This window comes from Suncus etruscus, chromosome 9 (assembly GCF_024139225.1).
Source record: "Suncus etruscus isolate mSunEtr1 chromosome 9, mSunEtr1.pri.cur, whole genome shotgun sequence".
NCBI classification, from domain to species: domain Eukaryota; kingdom Metazoa; phylum Chordata; class Mammalia; order Eulipotyphla; family Soricidae; genus Suncus; species Suncus etruscus.
In genome coordinates, this window is record NC_064856.1 from 2752458 (window position 1) to 2770132 (window position 17675).

The window sequence follows — 17675 nt, forward strand, 5'->3', positions numbered from 1 at the left end:
GAAAGCCTCATCAAGAAAACTAAGGGATGCGCTAGGCAGGTCTTCAGAAAAATAGCATTCATATCAAGAGGCAGCTTGTGCAAAGGCTCTGAGGTGAGATCTTGCCTTGTGTTCTCAACAAGCAGCCAAGTGAGTAAAGGAGATCTTAGAAATTAGGTCATGGCGCTGGTAGATCAAGTAGGTCCTTGCCTTTTGTCTCCCATTTCCCTTTCTCTCTTTTCTTACAAAATTCTGCATAGACTGGCTTCTGAAAAAGCACTCCCTCCTCTGAGAAGAGCGTAGAACTGGGCTGAGACTAAATGTGAGGAAGGTGAGATATCTAAGTGCCATATTTCAAGGGCTACTCCATCTCCCGTGCCAACTCTGCACTTAAAGCTGAGAGTGATGCACCCTTGGTGTTTCCACTTAAGATTCTCATCTGAGTCCTGGACCACTGTATGGTAATCATTCCAGCCTGTCTACTTGTTACAAAATAGGTTGGGATTTACATCCCTAGATCCATCTCTCTTCTCCCATTTTTTCTAGAATTATCTTTCCTGAAAGCACATATATTCAGAAAGCATCACCAAGAAATTACTAGTGTACTAAGCTCCCTGTTCTTCTCACTCCCATATTCTATCCCCAATCTTACAGGCAGATGGTGGAAGTAGCAATCTGGCTATATTGAATTTTATAGTCTCTAAATTTGCCAGCAGGTGTGGAAATTTTGTTGAGAACATGGTTTTGGGAGGAGCCTAGAAAAAGCACTTCCAACTTTCTGTGCCTTTAGAGCACAGATGTTACTAAGAACCATGTATGTAATCCAGTGCATAGGAAGAGCCCAAGTACCTCAGTTGCTAAGGCCAAGAAGCCAATGCTCCCCATCAATGGCTATGCCTTTGAATATACTGAGTGTTAATTTGGTCCTCACTGCTTTCCATCCTCTTCCTAAGGAACTCAAACATTCTTGAGAATTTATACATTTGAAAAAAATATAACTGTTCCCCACACAGACTCTGATGATGGGTAAGACTAGATGGCCTTTCTGACAGAGGGTCAGTGCACAAGGTCAATAGTACTTTAGGTCTGAAATGACTCCATCAAGATGTGCTGCCTGCTTTTATAAAATCACTTCCATCCATCACAGACAGATGAGTTCAGTTGCACTCACCCATAACTGGCTCATTGATCCCCCACTTTTCAAAAAGAGCCCAACTCGGTTAGGGTGGTCTCTTAGCTAACAAAGGACCTTCAAATAGCTGAGAGGAACTAAAAACTAAGCAAAAGTCAAATAATCTTATATCAAAGACAAAAGCTTTTAAGAGCATTTAATCTGGGGATCAGATGCTACTGTTAAAGTCTGTTTGCAAAATGAGAATTAAGGTTAATCCTTATTCAACTCTGCTGCAGAATTTCACGAATCTGTTTCATCATTATATCATTGCCAAATTGTGAAGGAATCATGAAAAGCCAAATTCCCTAGACGCAGCACATAAAAATATGTCATGATGCTAATGATATTATTTCTGAATACATTTTACCAGTGTCAAATATAGTGTACTTGATCAGAAAATCCACTTATCTAAACAGAAACTGAGATGTTTCATATTTCCATAAAAGCCGTGCTTCTCTTCTGCTGCTCTCCCAAATGATCTGTTTATTTCTGACATTTCAAGTGTCCCAAGGCTAATAGATATATTGTATTTTTCATCACTTAATGCTGCTTCTGAAACATTACTTCTTCATTATCTTATTTAAAAACCAAACCCAACCCAGATCTCTTGAGGCAGCCAAGTGAGATTTCATCACTTCCTTGATTCTGTTATCAACCAAGACCCCCTTCCCTTTATTCAGAACTCTTGACAAGTAACTATCTTCTTCATCCAAAGTGCTGTCATCAATAACTGTGAAGTTAGCCATAATTAATCCAACATTCTGGGCTTTCCTCGCTCAAACTTCATTTCCCAGGATCTTAGTCCACCCCCTCTTCATCTACTCATCTACTCACACTGAGTTTCCTTTGTTGCTTAGTTAGGATTCAGTGCCCAGAGCTAGTAACCTTCTAATTCCCAGGTAAGGTTCTCATGCCCTAATATCTATGTTCTAGTGTAGTGATCAGCAACCTTTTTTTTCAACTGAGCCAAATCTCGCCAAAACCACAATTGACATTTATTTTGAGAGCCACACAGGGCACACAGTGACAGAGGCTAGGAGCAGAGTCCTGACTCCTGGAGCAGCCACCCAGCTCACAGAAGAACCAAATTAAAAGTGGAAAGAGCCACATGTGGCTCGCGAGCCAGAGGTTGCCGATTACTGTCAGTGCATTATCCTCTGGCCATTCTTTGATTTCCTTCAAAGAACTGAGAAGTTTTAGTCAGTCAAGTACTCGAAAGCCCACCCATTTCTTTTCTAGATAACTCTCTGGGTACTGAGGACTTCGTCTAGGATATCTGGGTAGATGTCTATAATGTAAATGTAAATGTTTCTAAGCCTGAACAAGAAATCCATTTGTTACAGGATGAAGTCATTGATAGAAAGCAGTAACATAACATTCCCTCAATTCTTAACTTATATAAACAGTTGATGCTTCCTTATAAGTTTTAGAAAAAATTTATTAAGATACCTAATCATAGGTATTTCATTTTACCAATAGATGTACACAGTACATAATCTTACTTCTTTGAACCCTTATTGTAATCACTAAATAGAAATACAAATCCATTATGTGTTCTCTAACATTTTCACTGAAAATGTAAAGGTTTTCCATGATATTTGTTACATAGCCACTTAACCAAACTCAGACTCCTTGTTTATTTGCAGGAGTTTGTGATTGATAGCTGTGTGCTAAACATTGGACTGTAACAGCCAATATTCCATTAAGGCTTCATGGAATTGAATATAGTAGAAGAAATAAATGGTAATATTTAATTCTTCATTGTCATTATGTTTGTGAAGAAAGTAAACTGGCTAGCTACAGATTGAATAATACTGATGCACTTTTCAAAAAATGTGAGATAAAAAACAAGGTATAAATTAACATAAACAACATAAACAGTGGCATGAATCCATTTATATAGTTAAAAACTGATGCATGTACATTGTTTAATGTACTGCACATAAAATACTAAAACTAAAAAAGATCAAAGCAGTGATCACTACAGATTAGAAAGGTGGTCATATTTCGGGATAAAAGATTAATTCAGATTGGAATGGGTACTTTGGGTCTTTTTTTGGTTGATACTTATTTCTTAATTTTGGAGCTAGTTACATGTGTGTAGATTTTATGTCCTCTTGTTAAATTAAAAGAGATTGCATATATTTTAGGTATGCAATAATTCACAATGAAAATGAACAAGTGCTAAATAGATAATTAAATTACTATGTTATGGTCCAAGAATTTTCTTTAAGTTTGTTCAATGAATCAACAAATCTGATATAAATTATCCATGAATAAACTGCTTAGTATTAGTATTTAAAATACAGTTTATGTATGGGCTTCACTGTAGTCACTGGAACTTTCTAGCTTAAGAGGCTTTACCCTATATAGATCAGATTTTTCCTAAAAATATCAATTAGAAATATTCACTCAATGTACCTTGAAGGATATTTCAGTTGTCATGGTGAACCCGTGAGTAATGACTGGTTCCTCTTCTGCAGTCCGTCCCTTCCAGCAGTCCAATTCGACACAGCGACAGCCAGATAGGAGCACTTGGCGATACATTTCAACAGAGGAGTTTCCAGCCAACTGGCCAGCTGTAATACACCAAAAAGCAAATCTTCTAGAATCTCATGACAGAAGAAAGGCATTTATGGGAAAAACGCTTTTATAAAAGGAGTACAGACTTGAAGAACTTTTATTTTCAGTCTTTCTTATGGCTCAACATAATACAAGGTAGCTGTAAAATTCCACATGGATTCCAAGCTCTATTTTGGGAAAACACAGAACAAGATGATAACATTGCAGTAATACAATAATTTCTATTTATTAATTGCAATACTATGTGCCAATTATTTGTCTTTGGACTATGATATTTAATCTTCAATAATCTCTGGTACAGCTTTTAAAAAATGAAATAAAAAATGGCAAGGGTATTCATTTGCCCAAGTTGACAAATTTAGTAAGCAGAACATTCAACAGTATCTCTTCAAGTTTCTGGGCCATAGTGATAGTAAAGTGGGTTTGCATTTAGCCAGCCCATGTTTGATCCCTGGTACCTCATATGGTCTCCTAAGCCCTGCCAGGAGTGATTTCTGAGCTCAGAGCCAGGAGTAAGCCAGAAATTCAATACCAGGAGTAAGCCCTGTGCACTACTGGGTGTGCGCCCCTTTAATAAACATATAAACATCATCTATTGTTCTGAATGTCTACTAGTTAGGGAATTTTGTTGCCAGCTACTTCATCAGCATGTCAACTCCCTCTGTCCAATGAAATGAAATATTCAATCTTGTCACTACTCTCCCAGTAGATATACTGCAACAATTCCTATTAAACCAGATGGCTATTTTTTGTATTTGTATGACTGACAAAAATGATCCCCAAATGCCTAAGATAATGTAAAGGATCTGTAATAACTAAAACAAATTAGAAAAATATAAAAGTTGAAGAATTCACACTCCAATTATAAAAAGGAATCACCAAACTATAGTAATCAAGTTATTGTGATATGAGCATAAGAAAAAATAAAACTTGATGGAACAGAATTGAGATTCCAGAAAGAAATCCTTATATTTATGATTAATTGACATACAAAAATTTCAGAATGATTCACTACAGAAAAAATTGCTTTTCCTTTCAGTAAAATGGTTCTAGGATAACCTCATTGTCAAATGCAAAGTAGTGAAGTTAGATTCTTCTTTTACATCATATACAAATATTTCACTAAAAATAGATTAAATTTGTAAATAATGAGAACTAGAAATCCTAATAAAATCTACAGCAGATAATTGTGAATTTAATTAGGTCATGGATTTGTCGACATTACACCAAAAGCACAAACTATGAAGTAAAAAATAAACTTCATAAAATATTTTTAAAATTGTGACTAGAATGAATATTCTCCAGTGAAATGATGAGAACTGTAATTGCAGATGTATCCTAGAGTCCAAGGGTTGAAAAAGGAAGCCAAACTTTCCTAATTTGCTTCATATTTTTTATTACTTTTGAGCCACAATAAGCACTGCTCAGGTCTTACTCCTGGTTTTGTGCTTCGGGATTACTTCTGCTGGGGCTTGGGTGACAAGATGGAGTACCAGTGACTGAACACACGGTCAAGGCAAGTGCATGTTGCAACATCTAAACCTAAGTCTAACAAAAATATGCTGTTGAATTACAAAAAATTAGAAAATGCTCTACAAGGCTTCTTAAATCAATTTACAGTCATTTTTTTCTACTAAAAAATCGGGTACTTTAGTACTTTAAATAAATACACAAAGGTACTTGTAGGAACAAAGATGCTAACAAAGTAATCTTGAAAGTTCCTGGTGCTAGATAATCAATTTTCTATTTATAATTGACTCAAAGTTTGTGGCAATAGTGATCTTTGCTGTGCAAAGGGAAAGGGGAAAGTGGGAATGAAAGGAAAAATAGTTCAGTAGGCCAAGTGCATGCTTTGCATGTGGGAAGCTTGGATTCAATCCTTGGCATGCCAGGGGCTCCTGAGCACCAACCACTAGCAGTGGTTGACTTTAGCAAAGAGTTGACGCTTTAGCAAAGAGTCAGGAGTAACTCCTAATCACCACTAGATGTGGCAAGCCCCACTCCCCGCAAAGTCATTTATATGTTATCCTAAAGAAAAGGCTATATTAACTACAGGAAATTCAGATAACTATCAGATTACTTTATTTAAAATGCTAGTCTCTAAAGAAAATTATATGGTATTAAAGTGTAGAGCATATTTTCTTGTGTAACATCTAAAAAATTGTGTAAGTATATACATATAGGTATATAATGGCTTTACAAACCATTTATCAGTTTTCATTAATACTTTGCTAAGAGCTATTAAAGCCAATGGGAAAGTATTCATAATTTTGTAAAGCTAATGGCACATCTATGTACATAAATACCTAAGCCATATTTATTATTTAATAACAACATTTACTTCAATTTTCTTGCATTTTTGATAATTTAAAGAATAAATAAGAGGAATATCATGTACTTTATGAATGCTTCTTAGTTAATTATTTGAAAGACAGGAGTATTTATGGTGTGGGTTTGTGACATGCAAAGGCACCTGAAAAAAAAGAAAAGAAACTAGCAGAGTGTTAGTTTGCATATGTATTTATATGTGTGTAATTCTGTGTGGTTCTTCATCTATACACATCTGAATTTCTTCGACTAAAACTTGTTTATTCTTAAATTCTATCTGTCATAAATGGCGACCCAAAATTGTATTTATGGAAAACATCAGTATATCCTTTAAGCAAGGTCTACCCTTGCTTAAAATGTATTTTAGATTTTTTTTGTATGTTTGCCTTCATTTATAGAGATATCTTCAAAACATAAATACTAATAGTTTTTGTTATTCTTTCTTTGTCTGCTTATACATCAAAGCTGGTCAATTTATCCCCCTACAATTTCTATTTTTTTTTGTTATTCTATTCCACCTACCCATTATATTTCCATTTGTTTAAAAACAACGAATATAGCTTCTGGGGCTGAGGAATTACCGGAGATCGGGATTATTGATGTGTCACTTATCCTTTTTGTTTTTGAAACTGCCATCTGGCAACACTTCTGTCTGCATGAACACACCCAATGGAGCACAATCCAAGCTCATGACTGAATTTGGGAGCTGCCTTGAGTCATAGCTTTGCAACATCTCACTTGACTGAATTCATTTGGGGGCAGCTAGCTATATTTACCTGAGTTTTTTTTTTTTTCCCCAAGGGAACTACCAAGATTATCCATGGCATTCATTTCTGGTTGGAAGAAAACAGAACTTCTAAAATAACATTCTATTAAGACAGACTTCTAAAGGAACTCTAATCTTGAGAAGTTGACAATTAATGTTAATATGTATCATCATTTATCTTTTCTTCAACTTCATTTGGGGGAGAGAGTTTGGGTCACATCTGGCACTGATTCAGGACTGTTGCTGTCTGTGTGCTTGAGTGATCTGACATTGCTCAGAGGAGCATATGTGGTGCCACAGGAGTCAGTAAAATGAAAGACAAATGTCTTTTCCATTTATTTTGGCAAATACAATGCCATAGTAAGCAAGGAGGATCCCCTGAAGACAGATCCAGTTGCCATGAGATGGATTAGGTAAGGTGGGAGAACGAGTTTAAACATATGTTTTAATGCCTATAAAAATCTTAGCAGAAGATCTCACATATTCCTAAATACATTCACAATAGGAGGTAAACTACTGGTGGCTGATTAGACAAGAATGGCAAAGGCCTATTTGTTATTCTTAACTGGATGGGAAGTCCAAGGCTACGATAACTTTGTCAATCAATACCATAAACATCAACACTCTGTGGCCATGTTATCTACTCTATAATTAAAAAATAAAAATGGTTTAAATTAGAAGACTTCTATAAGCTAGGAAGTTAAAATTACCCTCATCTTAAAATTCAGGTTGCTCTTTCCCATCATTTTCTTTTCTGTTGCCAATAGAACATTATATTGAGTCCCTGATATCTTTCAGGTTCCATTATCCAGAACTGAGAGAAATGATTTGAAGCTAGTCACAGTAGTACTGTGGCTTATATTAATAATTAATGTGGGCATTTCTATGTGATGTGTCGCTGCAATATATCTAAGAAGACTAAAAAAAAGTCCAGAAACTTGAAAACGGGTAGGGAGACGGCCTTGCAGACAGCCCACCTAAGTTCCATCCTCTACACCTCATCTGATCTCCTGAGTCCCACCCGGAGTGGTTCCTGAATGCAGAGGCAGGAATAAGCCCTAAGCACAGATACCTGTGGTTCAATTCACGCAGCTTGACCCCAATATCCACAGATACACAAAAGAAAAGGGAAAAGAAAAACAATTTTTTGTCAAATGGAAGCTCCCTTTAATGGAGATCATGCTAACCTTCACTTCCTTTCCAAAATATAAAACACTGTCCTGCCCTCAAGGTTAGTTGGATTCTACAGTACAATTTACCTTCCAGGACTTCTCCTGGGGATCATGGCTTCGGCCACACCACAGCTGAGACTACATTTTTGCTCAGTTCCTTGCATCGTCTTATCTCCTGAACCTCTCTCACCTTACCTCAAGAGATACTCAGTAAATCACATGCAACCCAATTCTCCTTTTGGTGTCTGCTGGTAAAGAACCACAACTTAAAAATATGAGTGATTTAATAGGATCTTTGAGACATCTGATAACAAACTGACAGAGTTGTCAAAGGATAGTACAGTACTTATAGTGAAAAACAGTGACAGTTTCCATTTAGTTTTATTTTTACAAATGAAAAAGCTAAGGCTTACTTTAATTTGAGTGCAATTTGCACTTGGTCTGTCCATTCCTTAATTCTACATGTATTTTTCTTTTGGTGCTTTAAATCAGAAATAAATGATATAAGTATCATAAAAGCTAATTAAATTGAGAGAGTGAAAGAGAGACAATCTAGTTTTTAGTGAATTATTATGATAAAACTTTGACCTGGCAACATTTTTGGAGCTTTTCTATAGCACACCACACATATATGTCTGGATATTTGGGGTGAATAAATATTAAATACATTTATAAGATATTTCAATTACAGGAGAAATAGCTAAATCCTCAAGTGCAACAATATTTTGTTTGTGCTAACTATGGGTGTTTGTTAGTCAGAGTTGTTTCACTTTACTTTGTCAGTGTATATGAAGCCATTCTTTCTCAAATGGTTTGGATAAAAGTCCCAGATATGAGATTTATGTAGAATTAAAACGTCTAGCTTTGTGTACCATTTTGACCTGAGAGAATTTTGTTTGAATCATAAAGGTAAATACCTCAAGAAAAAATAATAATTTAAAACATAACTACTACTTGATGCACTGCCAGAGTATCTTACCCCCAAAATAGTTATCATAACTAAAAATAACTCATTTTATTCATGCATTTATTTCAATGGTTGAGTTCATTTTTAGTTGCTTTTAGATAACAAAAGGGCAATAATGAACAGAAAGGAGACATTAATATTGTTAAATTGATTGGTTTTAATACTGTAACATTTACAATCATAATATTAAAAGGAATATGAAGTACAGCATTAAAGCCTTGAATTTAATCTGGATTTATCTGTTTTCTCAGATACTTCTAAAATTTCTCTAAAAAAAGCATTTAGATGGTGATGTGGAGGAAGGATAAATGAACAGTAGATCATAAATTTAATGATCTTGAATATAGAATCCTTTAAAAATATATTCAAAGCACATTGTATGTAGATACTAATCTATTTGGAACTAACATTAAAAACCTAACTTGAATAGTGAAATTATGTTTTCTATAAAAATATCTCTACAATAATACTTTAAAAAGATTTTCTTTTTTTCTAGTATTGACTGTTAAGTATAAAATAAATGTTCTAGATATTGGTTTGACATTTAATTGGATTACATTGGGCTATATATTTGGTTTTATTTTAATGAAATTTAAATTGGTTTGGAAAATTTGAACTTCTGTATCGTTAATGCTTATATTTACCCAAAATTCTCTGAGATATGAGTGCTACAGTAGGGTCTTCATCATTAAAATAACGATACTGATAACATATGGAGTAAAACCAAATTTTACTTATCAAAGGTGATTTCAGGAAACACTTCCAAACTATTGTAGTATTTATTCAAAAGAGTACATGGTTTTATTTTCAGAGGTGGGGGATTTGTATGCAATTTTTCTCTAAGTCTTCTGCTGGAAAATAAAAGCTTTGATAGTGGGGTAAAGCAATATCATATTAATGTGGATAATAGATGAATTATCCAAGTATATATACAAAATATAGATTATTTAATGCAAGCTTTGGCATAAATAATTGCTCAGAAAAGTGAATAAGATATTAAATATGTCTTATGATCAGAACATGATTTAACATAAGCAATGAAAGTTGCTTATTTAAAATATATTTGAAAATATGGCAATTAGAATACTATAAGAATCTAGGTGATTGGAGAAAAAATTAACTTTCTAAGGGTCAGGAATCATGGTAGTGAGAATCATATGACCATTCACTGCATAGAAACTTGAAAACAGCTATTTGAATTCTTCATTAAAAGCAAACAAAAAACACTCACAAACCAGAAGAATCTTACTATTTTTTAGTAGCTGAAACTTCTGTCTTCTGAGAACTACTGCCTTAATCAAAACTGACACAATGGAGCCAAATATTTTGTTGTATATGTATGCTAAATCGTTTACAGTTGGTAGTTAGGATGGGGTGAATCATTTTAGAATGAATAAACAATGGAAAATTCTTCCAAAAATAAAATTGACAGAGAAAAATTGAATAATGTTTTCTAATTTCATTATGGATATTAGTATTGAATTTTTTAGAATTACTTTGTTTTCAGTAAAGCAAATAAACATATCAAACTTTTTTTATAATATTTTTTATTTAAACACATTAGTTACAAACATGATTGTGGTTGGGTTTCAGTCGTATAAGATGACAACCCCCGTCACCAGTGTAACATTCCCATCACCAATGACCCAAATATCCCTCCTCCCCACCCCGCCCCCACCTGTACTCTAGACAGGCTTTCTGTTTCCCTCATATATTCTCATTGTTAGGATAGTTAGCAATGTAGTTGTTTCTCTAACTAAACTCATCACTCTTTGTGGTGAAGTTCATGAGGTCAGCTGTAACATCCAGCCCTCTCCTCTTTTGTCTCTGAAAATTGTTGAGACATGTCTTTCATTTTTCTTAAAACCCATAGATGAGTGAGACCATTCTCTGTCACTGTCTTTCTCCTGACTTATTTCACTCAGCATAACAGATTCCATGTACATCCATGTATAGAAAAATTTCATATCAAACTTTTAAACTATCAAATTAAAAAAGAAAACACAGCTAAGAATCATAGGTATTATATGAATGATATATTAAAGATATGAATGAAGTATTTATGTAAAGTCATAACAACAAGACAAAATATTTTTTCTTACTTTGCTCATTCAATGATCTGGGAACAATGCTCCATATCACAGGGTGCAAAATCTTATTACTCATTTAACTTTTTTCCCACTAAAAGGTACAAGTGTTCGCTGGGGAAAATCCATTTTCCATGTGTAGTTCAAATAGGAACAAGGTATGCCTGAGGGCCTTTATACACGAAAAAGCCATAGTATTTTTTAGATCAAGGTTTATGCCAAGAAGACATAATAGCCAACCTAAATTGTTTCAAGCAACCAATACTGAGACAAATTGAGTAGTAAAAGGGGAATAGTGACTATGGTTGAAAAAAATTCCAAACTTATTTAGTCTATAATTACATTGAAAAGAAAAATTAACAAATTTAGAAAAGAGAACTGAATAACTAGTTTTGACGCACAATTGTTTAGGTAGTGCTGATTCATGTATTATATAATAAATAATGTACAAATTTGAATATAAAATGGATGGAATAATTAGACTTACAAAAACTACTGAAGATTTATATTTATCGAGATTCATGTCCAAAATCCAACTGGAAACATATTTAAGACACATATTTAAGGGTCTTGTGGCCCTCCATAAATAACAACTACAAAAGATTCCATATGTATGTCGCCACATATGTATTGTATACAAATATATTACTGTATAGTAATATTTGCCATGGTTCTGTCTAAATTCTTTAATTTAAGGTTAACCCCCTCAAGTTTGAATGAAGATCAAAGTTTATATTTATGACATTAATCTCCATGTGAAATTTGATTTTTTTTTTGTTTTTTCGGTTTTTGAGTCACACCCAGCAGTGCCCAGGAGTCACTCCTGGCTCTATGCTCAGAAATTGCTCCTGGCAGGCTCAGGGGACCATCTGGGATGCCGGGATTCAAACCACTGTCCTTCTGCATGCAAGATAAACGCCTCACCACCATGCTATCTCTCTGGCCCCCTCCATGTGAAATTAATATTTGCTTTGATAATAAATGTAGGTCATGATTCACGGTGGCACTAGAAGGATCTGTGACTTTGTCACCAGAATAAGTCAAAAATATTATTACATTATATTTATTATATTATAATAATGTATTATTATATTATATATTATATTTTAATATTATATTATATTTATATTATGTTATATATAACTGCTATAAATGCCATGGCCTATTATTTATGTTTCTTCAAAATGTTAATTATAGATATTATTTATCATGAGTTTGATTTTTAATATTTGATAAAGAGCATTTCAATGGAATTTTTTCCTTTTAAAGCATATATACATTGGTCTTATTCATTAATAGTATCTTAGAAATGCTCAGACATGGGGCCGGCGAGATAGCACAGCGAGATAGCCTTGCATGTGGCTGTCCCAGCAGGGACACTATTCGATTCCCGGTATCCCAGTGATAAAACTCAGAGTAGTTTATAAGTCTTTTACAAAAGAGATATATTCAGATTGCTAAGCAGACCAATGATAAAACTCAGAGTAGTTTATAAGTCTTACAAAAGAGATATATTCAGATTGCTAAGCAGACCAATAATAAAAATCAGAGTAGTTTATAAAGCCTTATAAAGCCTTATAAATTAGGTGAGTGTTTTTAGCTTTTTATTAGCATTTCTAAGAAATAGAAGCTAAGTAAGAAGGTCAGGTATACATTCTGAAAATGATGACATGTATAGTAGTTTTGAGCTAACGCTGAAACAATTTGACATTCAAACCTCAAGATCTGTAATCTATGTCCTCTCCTTTAGAATATAGATAGGATTTTGACTTTTTTATGAAGTAATCAAGACAGTAACAATATGGAATTTTGGCATCTATGTGCAAAAAATAATTAAGCTTTCTCCTTGTTCTTATTCTTCAGTCCCTTTGCTTATCCTGAAGTACAACTATGGGGGCTATTATGCAGTGAAAAGGCTGGATACATACAGTCAATCTTGTAGAAAATTAGGTCAATGTTCCACTTGAGCCAAGATTTGGACCATCCCAGGCCAAATGTCAGACATGTTAGTGGGGACTGTGGGATTACGGGATTGGTCTGTTTCTACCTAACTCAGTATACGTTTTGTTACTCATTGGTTGACGTTTTCTCTGAATGTAGCACCTTGAATTGGTGTTGAGATGTGTTAATCCCAACTCCAGGTGTGAGGAGTCCCTCAGATTAAAAACTAGGAGGTAGGGGCCAGAGCAGTAGTGCAAGCAGTAGGGCGTTTGCCTTGCATACACTAACCTAGGATGGTTCCCCCAAGTTAGGAGCGATTTCTGCGTGCATAGCTAGGAGTAGCCCCTGAGCATCGGGTGTGGCCCCCAAAGCAAAAATCAAACAAACAAACAAAAAAAGGAAGTGGGTCCTTAAGTTTTTTGGATCTCCTGGAAACCAGTGGCTTGGAGCTGTGGCTGGCTAGGAGCTAAGGGTAATGTGGGAAACTCCTCAAAGGCCTTTTCCCTCTACATGCTTGTCTGTGAATTATTTTCCAGACTGCCATATGATTACAGACCTGTGTCTCTCCAGTGTTCTGGTGTTGGAACCTGAAAACTTTCAGAAAAGGTGCCAGATGATTTTATTAGCAAGCAGTATATATCACCTTCAGCCATTTACTACTAAAAGAAAGCCCAAGACATCAGAGAGAGAGATAAACTATCCACCCTGAGCACTTTAATTCTTCATCTACTGAATATGAGTCAAAATAAAATGATGGTTGCCTTATTCCATAAGTTTTGAAGTGATTGTTTTTATGCAACACTAATCTAAATAATTTTATGGCATGGGTTTGTCTCTGTAGATAATGTCGGCTTAAATAAAAATAAACCACAACCAGAGTTATTCATTTATCATGAAGAACAAGCAAGTGGCAGTTTAACTATGATTGTAGATGGTCTTACATAGTATAGATTCATCTAGTCCAGTCATTGGGAAATGACATTATTTTCTCTGTCCAGACATTATTTTCTCTGTCCAGGACTCATTTTTACATTTTTCTGCTTTCACCATAAGTATTTGATTTCAGGCCAAAACTAGATTTGATATCACACAAAACTCATTTATGCTTGGTCAAAGATTTGTAGAAGAATTTGGAACAAGGAACAGATGTTTGAATCTTGTGAATTCTCTTGGACACTCCCATAAATATTTGTTCTTAGATTTCCTTTGTGATTATGTGAGTAGTATCTTTGGTTTTGCTAAAACACAAACCATATACTTCAAGCCAATGAGTACAGAAATGCTTCAATGCCTAGCCCTAGTCATGGTGAATATCTACATCTCTGATACCACATTAGTCCTCAAATATGTCTTTCACTATGGGGTATTTTTGTTTGCCCACTGCTTGGGAGTTACAAGAAAGGAAAATAGCTTAACTTCTCTCTATCCCTCAAGCACTGTGAGTCTTAAGTTAGATTCTTATTTTGAGATGGATTTTGTGAAGCAGCAGAGTAACAAGATTTTTAAGAAATACTTATTCATGTATTTATTTATTAAATTTGGAGTCACATCTGGATGTGCAGAAAACTTACTCCAAACTCTATGTTTAGGAATTGTTCTTGGTGGTGACATGGGTGCTGGCATAAACTCTGTGTCAAGTAAGCTCCTAAACTGCTGTACTTTCTCTCTGGCCCCAAGCAATTATTTGCTTAATAAGTTTATTTTATAAAACTTTTTTTCAAAGTTGATAATTAGGAATCTAAAGAAATTATTTTGATCATAAGATAACTTCCAGAGCATTGTAATATGAGATGATTAAAGTTTTAATGTTAAAACTTGATGAGGTAAAATATATGAACTTATATACACACATATTAATATTTTTTATACAATTATCTAGTAAAAGCCTGGAAAAGCTCAATTTAGTATTAAATTAGAAAAACACAAAGTAGCTTTTCTTCCTTTATTGTATAACCTGTGGAATGAATGGCCAGATGCAATATTTTGAAGCTATAGTTCTATTTTAGGTTCAGAAAAAACATCAGTTAGCCTTGTTAAGAAGTTATGAAGTTCTTAAAACTTCCTTGTAAATCAAAGAAGGCCAGTATTCAACTGTAAATGGATGGAAGTTTCTTAAAGAATAAAATTCAGTTACACAAAAAGTTAGTTGGTCTGAAAATGGCAGATACGAATTTATTTTGGTAGACTAAAAAATCTGATATGAACGGTGAAGAAATTATTTCATGTCATAAAAACTTGTCTTCTGATGACTAAAACCTCTGGTGGTAGAACTTAATTTTTTGGAGGCATTTCATGGGAAAAATGGTCTGAATATCACTTCAGAACAACAAGGAGTACTGATTGGTGAGACTAGAGACTGGATGAAGTAATTGCCAATGATTCTAGAAATCCTTACCTGTGAGGTAGGTGTTGTGTGAGGAATTAATGAAATAGTGAGAAAGGGGCTGAGACATATCTTCATTCAAATCCAGTTTCTCAGGTGCAACAACTCCATTTTCTTCTCCACTGAGATAGCGCATAAACCCATCTACTGATATTTGTCCTGTAGGGAAAGAATTAAGAAGACTGAGAATGCATAATTTTAGAGGGATGCTGAGGTGATCTTGCTTCAATTCCCACAAACACCCCTTCCCTCAAATAAAAGCATGGTGGAAGGCAGTAGCCAAACTTAGGTTTTATTCTATTTTATTGGAGGAGGGCACACCTGGCAATGCTCAAACTCCACAATGCTCAAACCTTAGCCCTGTGCTCTTTCTCTGGACTTGGCCTCATAGTTGGATTTTAATGTGAACAAGCAGTGATCCAGGATCAGGATATTACACTATAGTGATCTCTAAATGCCACCCAAAGTAGAAATAAACAATATTTACATGAACTTCACACGCTGACAAAGCATATAAAAATCTAAATATGAGCACTCTGATTTTAAATATAGGATTACCATCCTCCCAGATGAACCGATAATTATAATAGAGCTTTGCTCTAAAAGAGTATTAAATTTCTAAATTTCCTCTTGTATTATAATTGCTATTAATTTGGTTTTGGGGCCACACCTGGTAAAGCTCAGGGCTTACACCTGGCTCTGCACTCAGGAATCACTCCTTGTGGCGCTCACAGGACCATGTCTGGTGCTGAGAATTAAGCCTGGGTCAAGGCAAGGACTCATTCTACAGTACTTACTGGCCTCTCTAATTTACTATATTCATTTTATAATAAAATTATTGTAAGTAATTTTACTGTTAATTTTAAGAAGTTAAAGTATTTTCAAATAATGATTCTGTTCTCTGGAACAGAAAATAAAGTTTCTCCCAAATGAGCCTCTCCCAGGAACAAGAAGCTGGATGTTCATATAAAAGCAAGTTTTAATAATATTTTAGAATGATTTGACTCCAAACGGAAGAAATATGACTCATACTTGTATTTTACTCAGACTCTATTTGAAATTTTTCTTTTAGTGCAACCTTTTTAAAATGACTAATGCTAAAAATCAAGATATTTCCTTATCTTTATCATAGTAATCTTTACAGAGTATACAAAGAGAACCATTTCAACTATTTCCGTTAGTCAACACAATTTGTTTCTTTAAAAATCAGGAAAACAACATTTTTTAAGCCTCCAAACCAAATATGATTTTGGGGTCATACTTGATGCTGTTTAGGATTGACTCTTGGTTTTGCATTTACGGATCAGATCACTCCTGGTCGGCACTCAGGGCCTTTGTGTAGAATAGCTGTCAGGAATTGAGTCCAGGTAGGTCATGGGGAAGGCAAGTAATTACTAGCTGTGCAAAATCTCTGACTGCCAAAAAATAGTACTTTTGTAAGTAGTAATTAGCTTGAATTAAATATTTGGCGTAGCCTTTTTCTTTTACTTTCTTGAAACATTTCTGTAAAAATAGATTTCATGTGTATACTCATTGGAGAAAAATGAGGAAATGAAATAAGCAGAAGAGAAATACAAAACTTTTCCCGAAATGCCCAAGTCCTCTTTTTAAGATAAATGTTGTTAAAATCTTGCTATGTAAGACTGGAGAGACCACACAGCTACCTGAATTTATGGGTCTGGTTTTGGTCTTTAAGTACCATAGTTTCTTTGTATATTTCTTGGTATATACTTCATAGTTTTTTGCATGCCACTGCAAGCAACCCTGAGCCCAGAGGTAGGACTTGTTCCTAAGAACTGAAGGATGTGCTCATGCTTACAAAAAGTGATTATTTATAGAATCTTGGTATGCATACTTTCATATAAAATAATATAATTCTTTTGTAAATACACAATCAGTGTATCTCTGAATGTACAATACATACATATACAGATATGTAGATATTTGACTTCATAAATGCCTTTGATAAATGGAAAGCATAGTAAACCCTTCTTACTGAAAACTACATGTATCATAGCATCTAACTATATCCTATAAATGTATTTGTTTTTATACATTAAAATATATAAACAGGAATGGCACATACTTTACATGTGTTCTACATCTACTGACTAGGTACATGGTATTTTTATATTCAAGTTGTTGTGAATATTAATTTCTAATTAGTTTCTAATTTGCAACTAGTAGAAATGACATTGTGTTGATACCCTGATATTTAAACCTTTGTAAACTTATTATTGACCTAAAGTTTATGCATACTTATTATTGACCTAAAGTTTATGCATACTTTTAGGG

At 34.4% G+C, this 17675-nt stretch overlaps 1 protein-coding gene across 2 annotated transcripts in view; it reads right to left on the minus strand.

Moving 5' to 3' along the window:
• PLCB1 (phospholipase C beta 1) overlaps positions 1-17675 on the minus strand; it is a 795638-nt gene that overhangs the window by 196445 nt on the left and 581518 nt on the right. For both annotated transcript variants that reach the window (XM_049779135.1, XM_049779136.1), the window contains exons 10-11: positions 15393-15539; positions 3575-3732 (exon numbers count right to left, since the gene is read on the minus strand). In XM_049779135.1, the coding sequence (XP_049635092.1) occupies positions 3575-3732; positions 15393-15539 (305 nt within the window). The remainder of the gene's footprint in view (positions 1-3574; positions 3733-15392; positions 15540-17675) is intronic.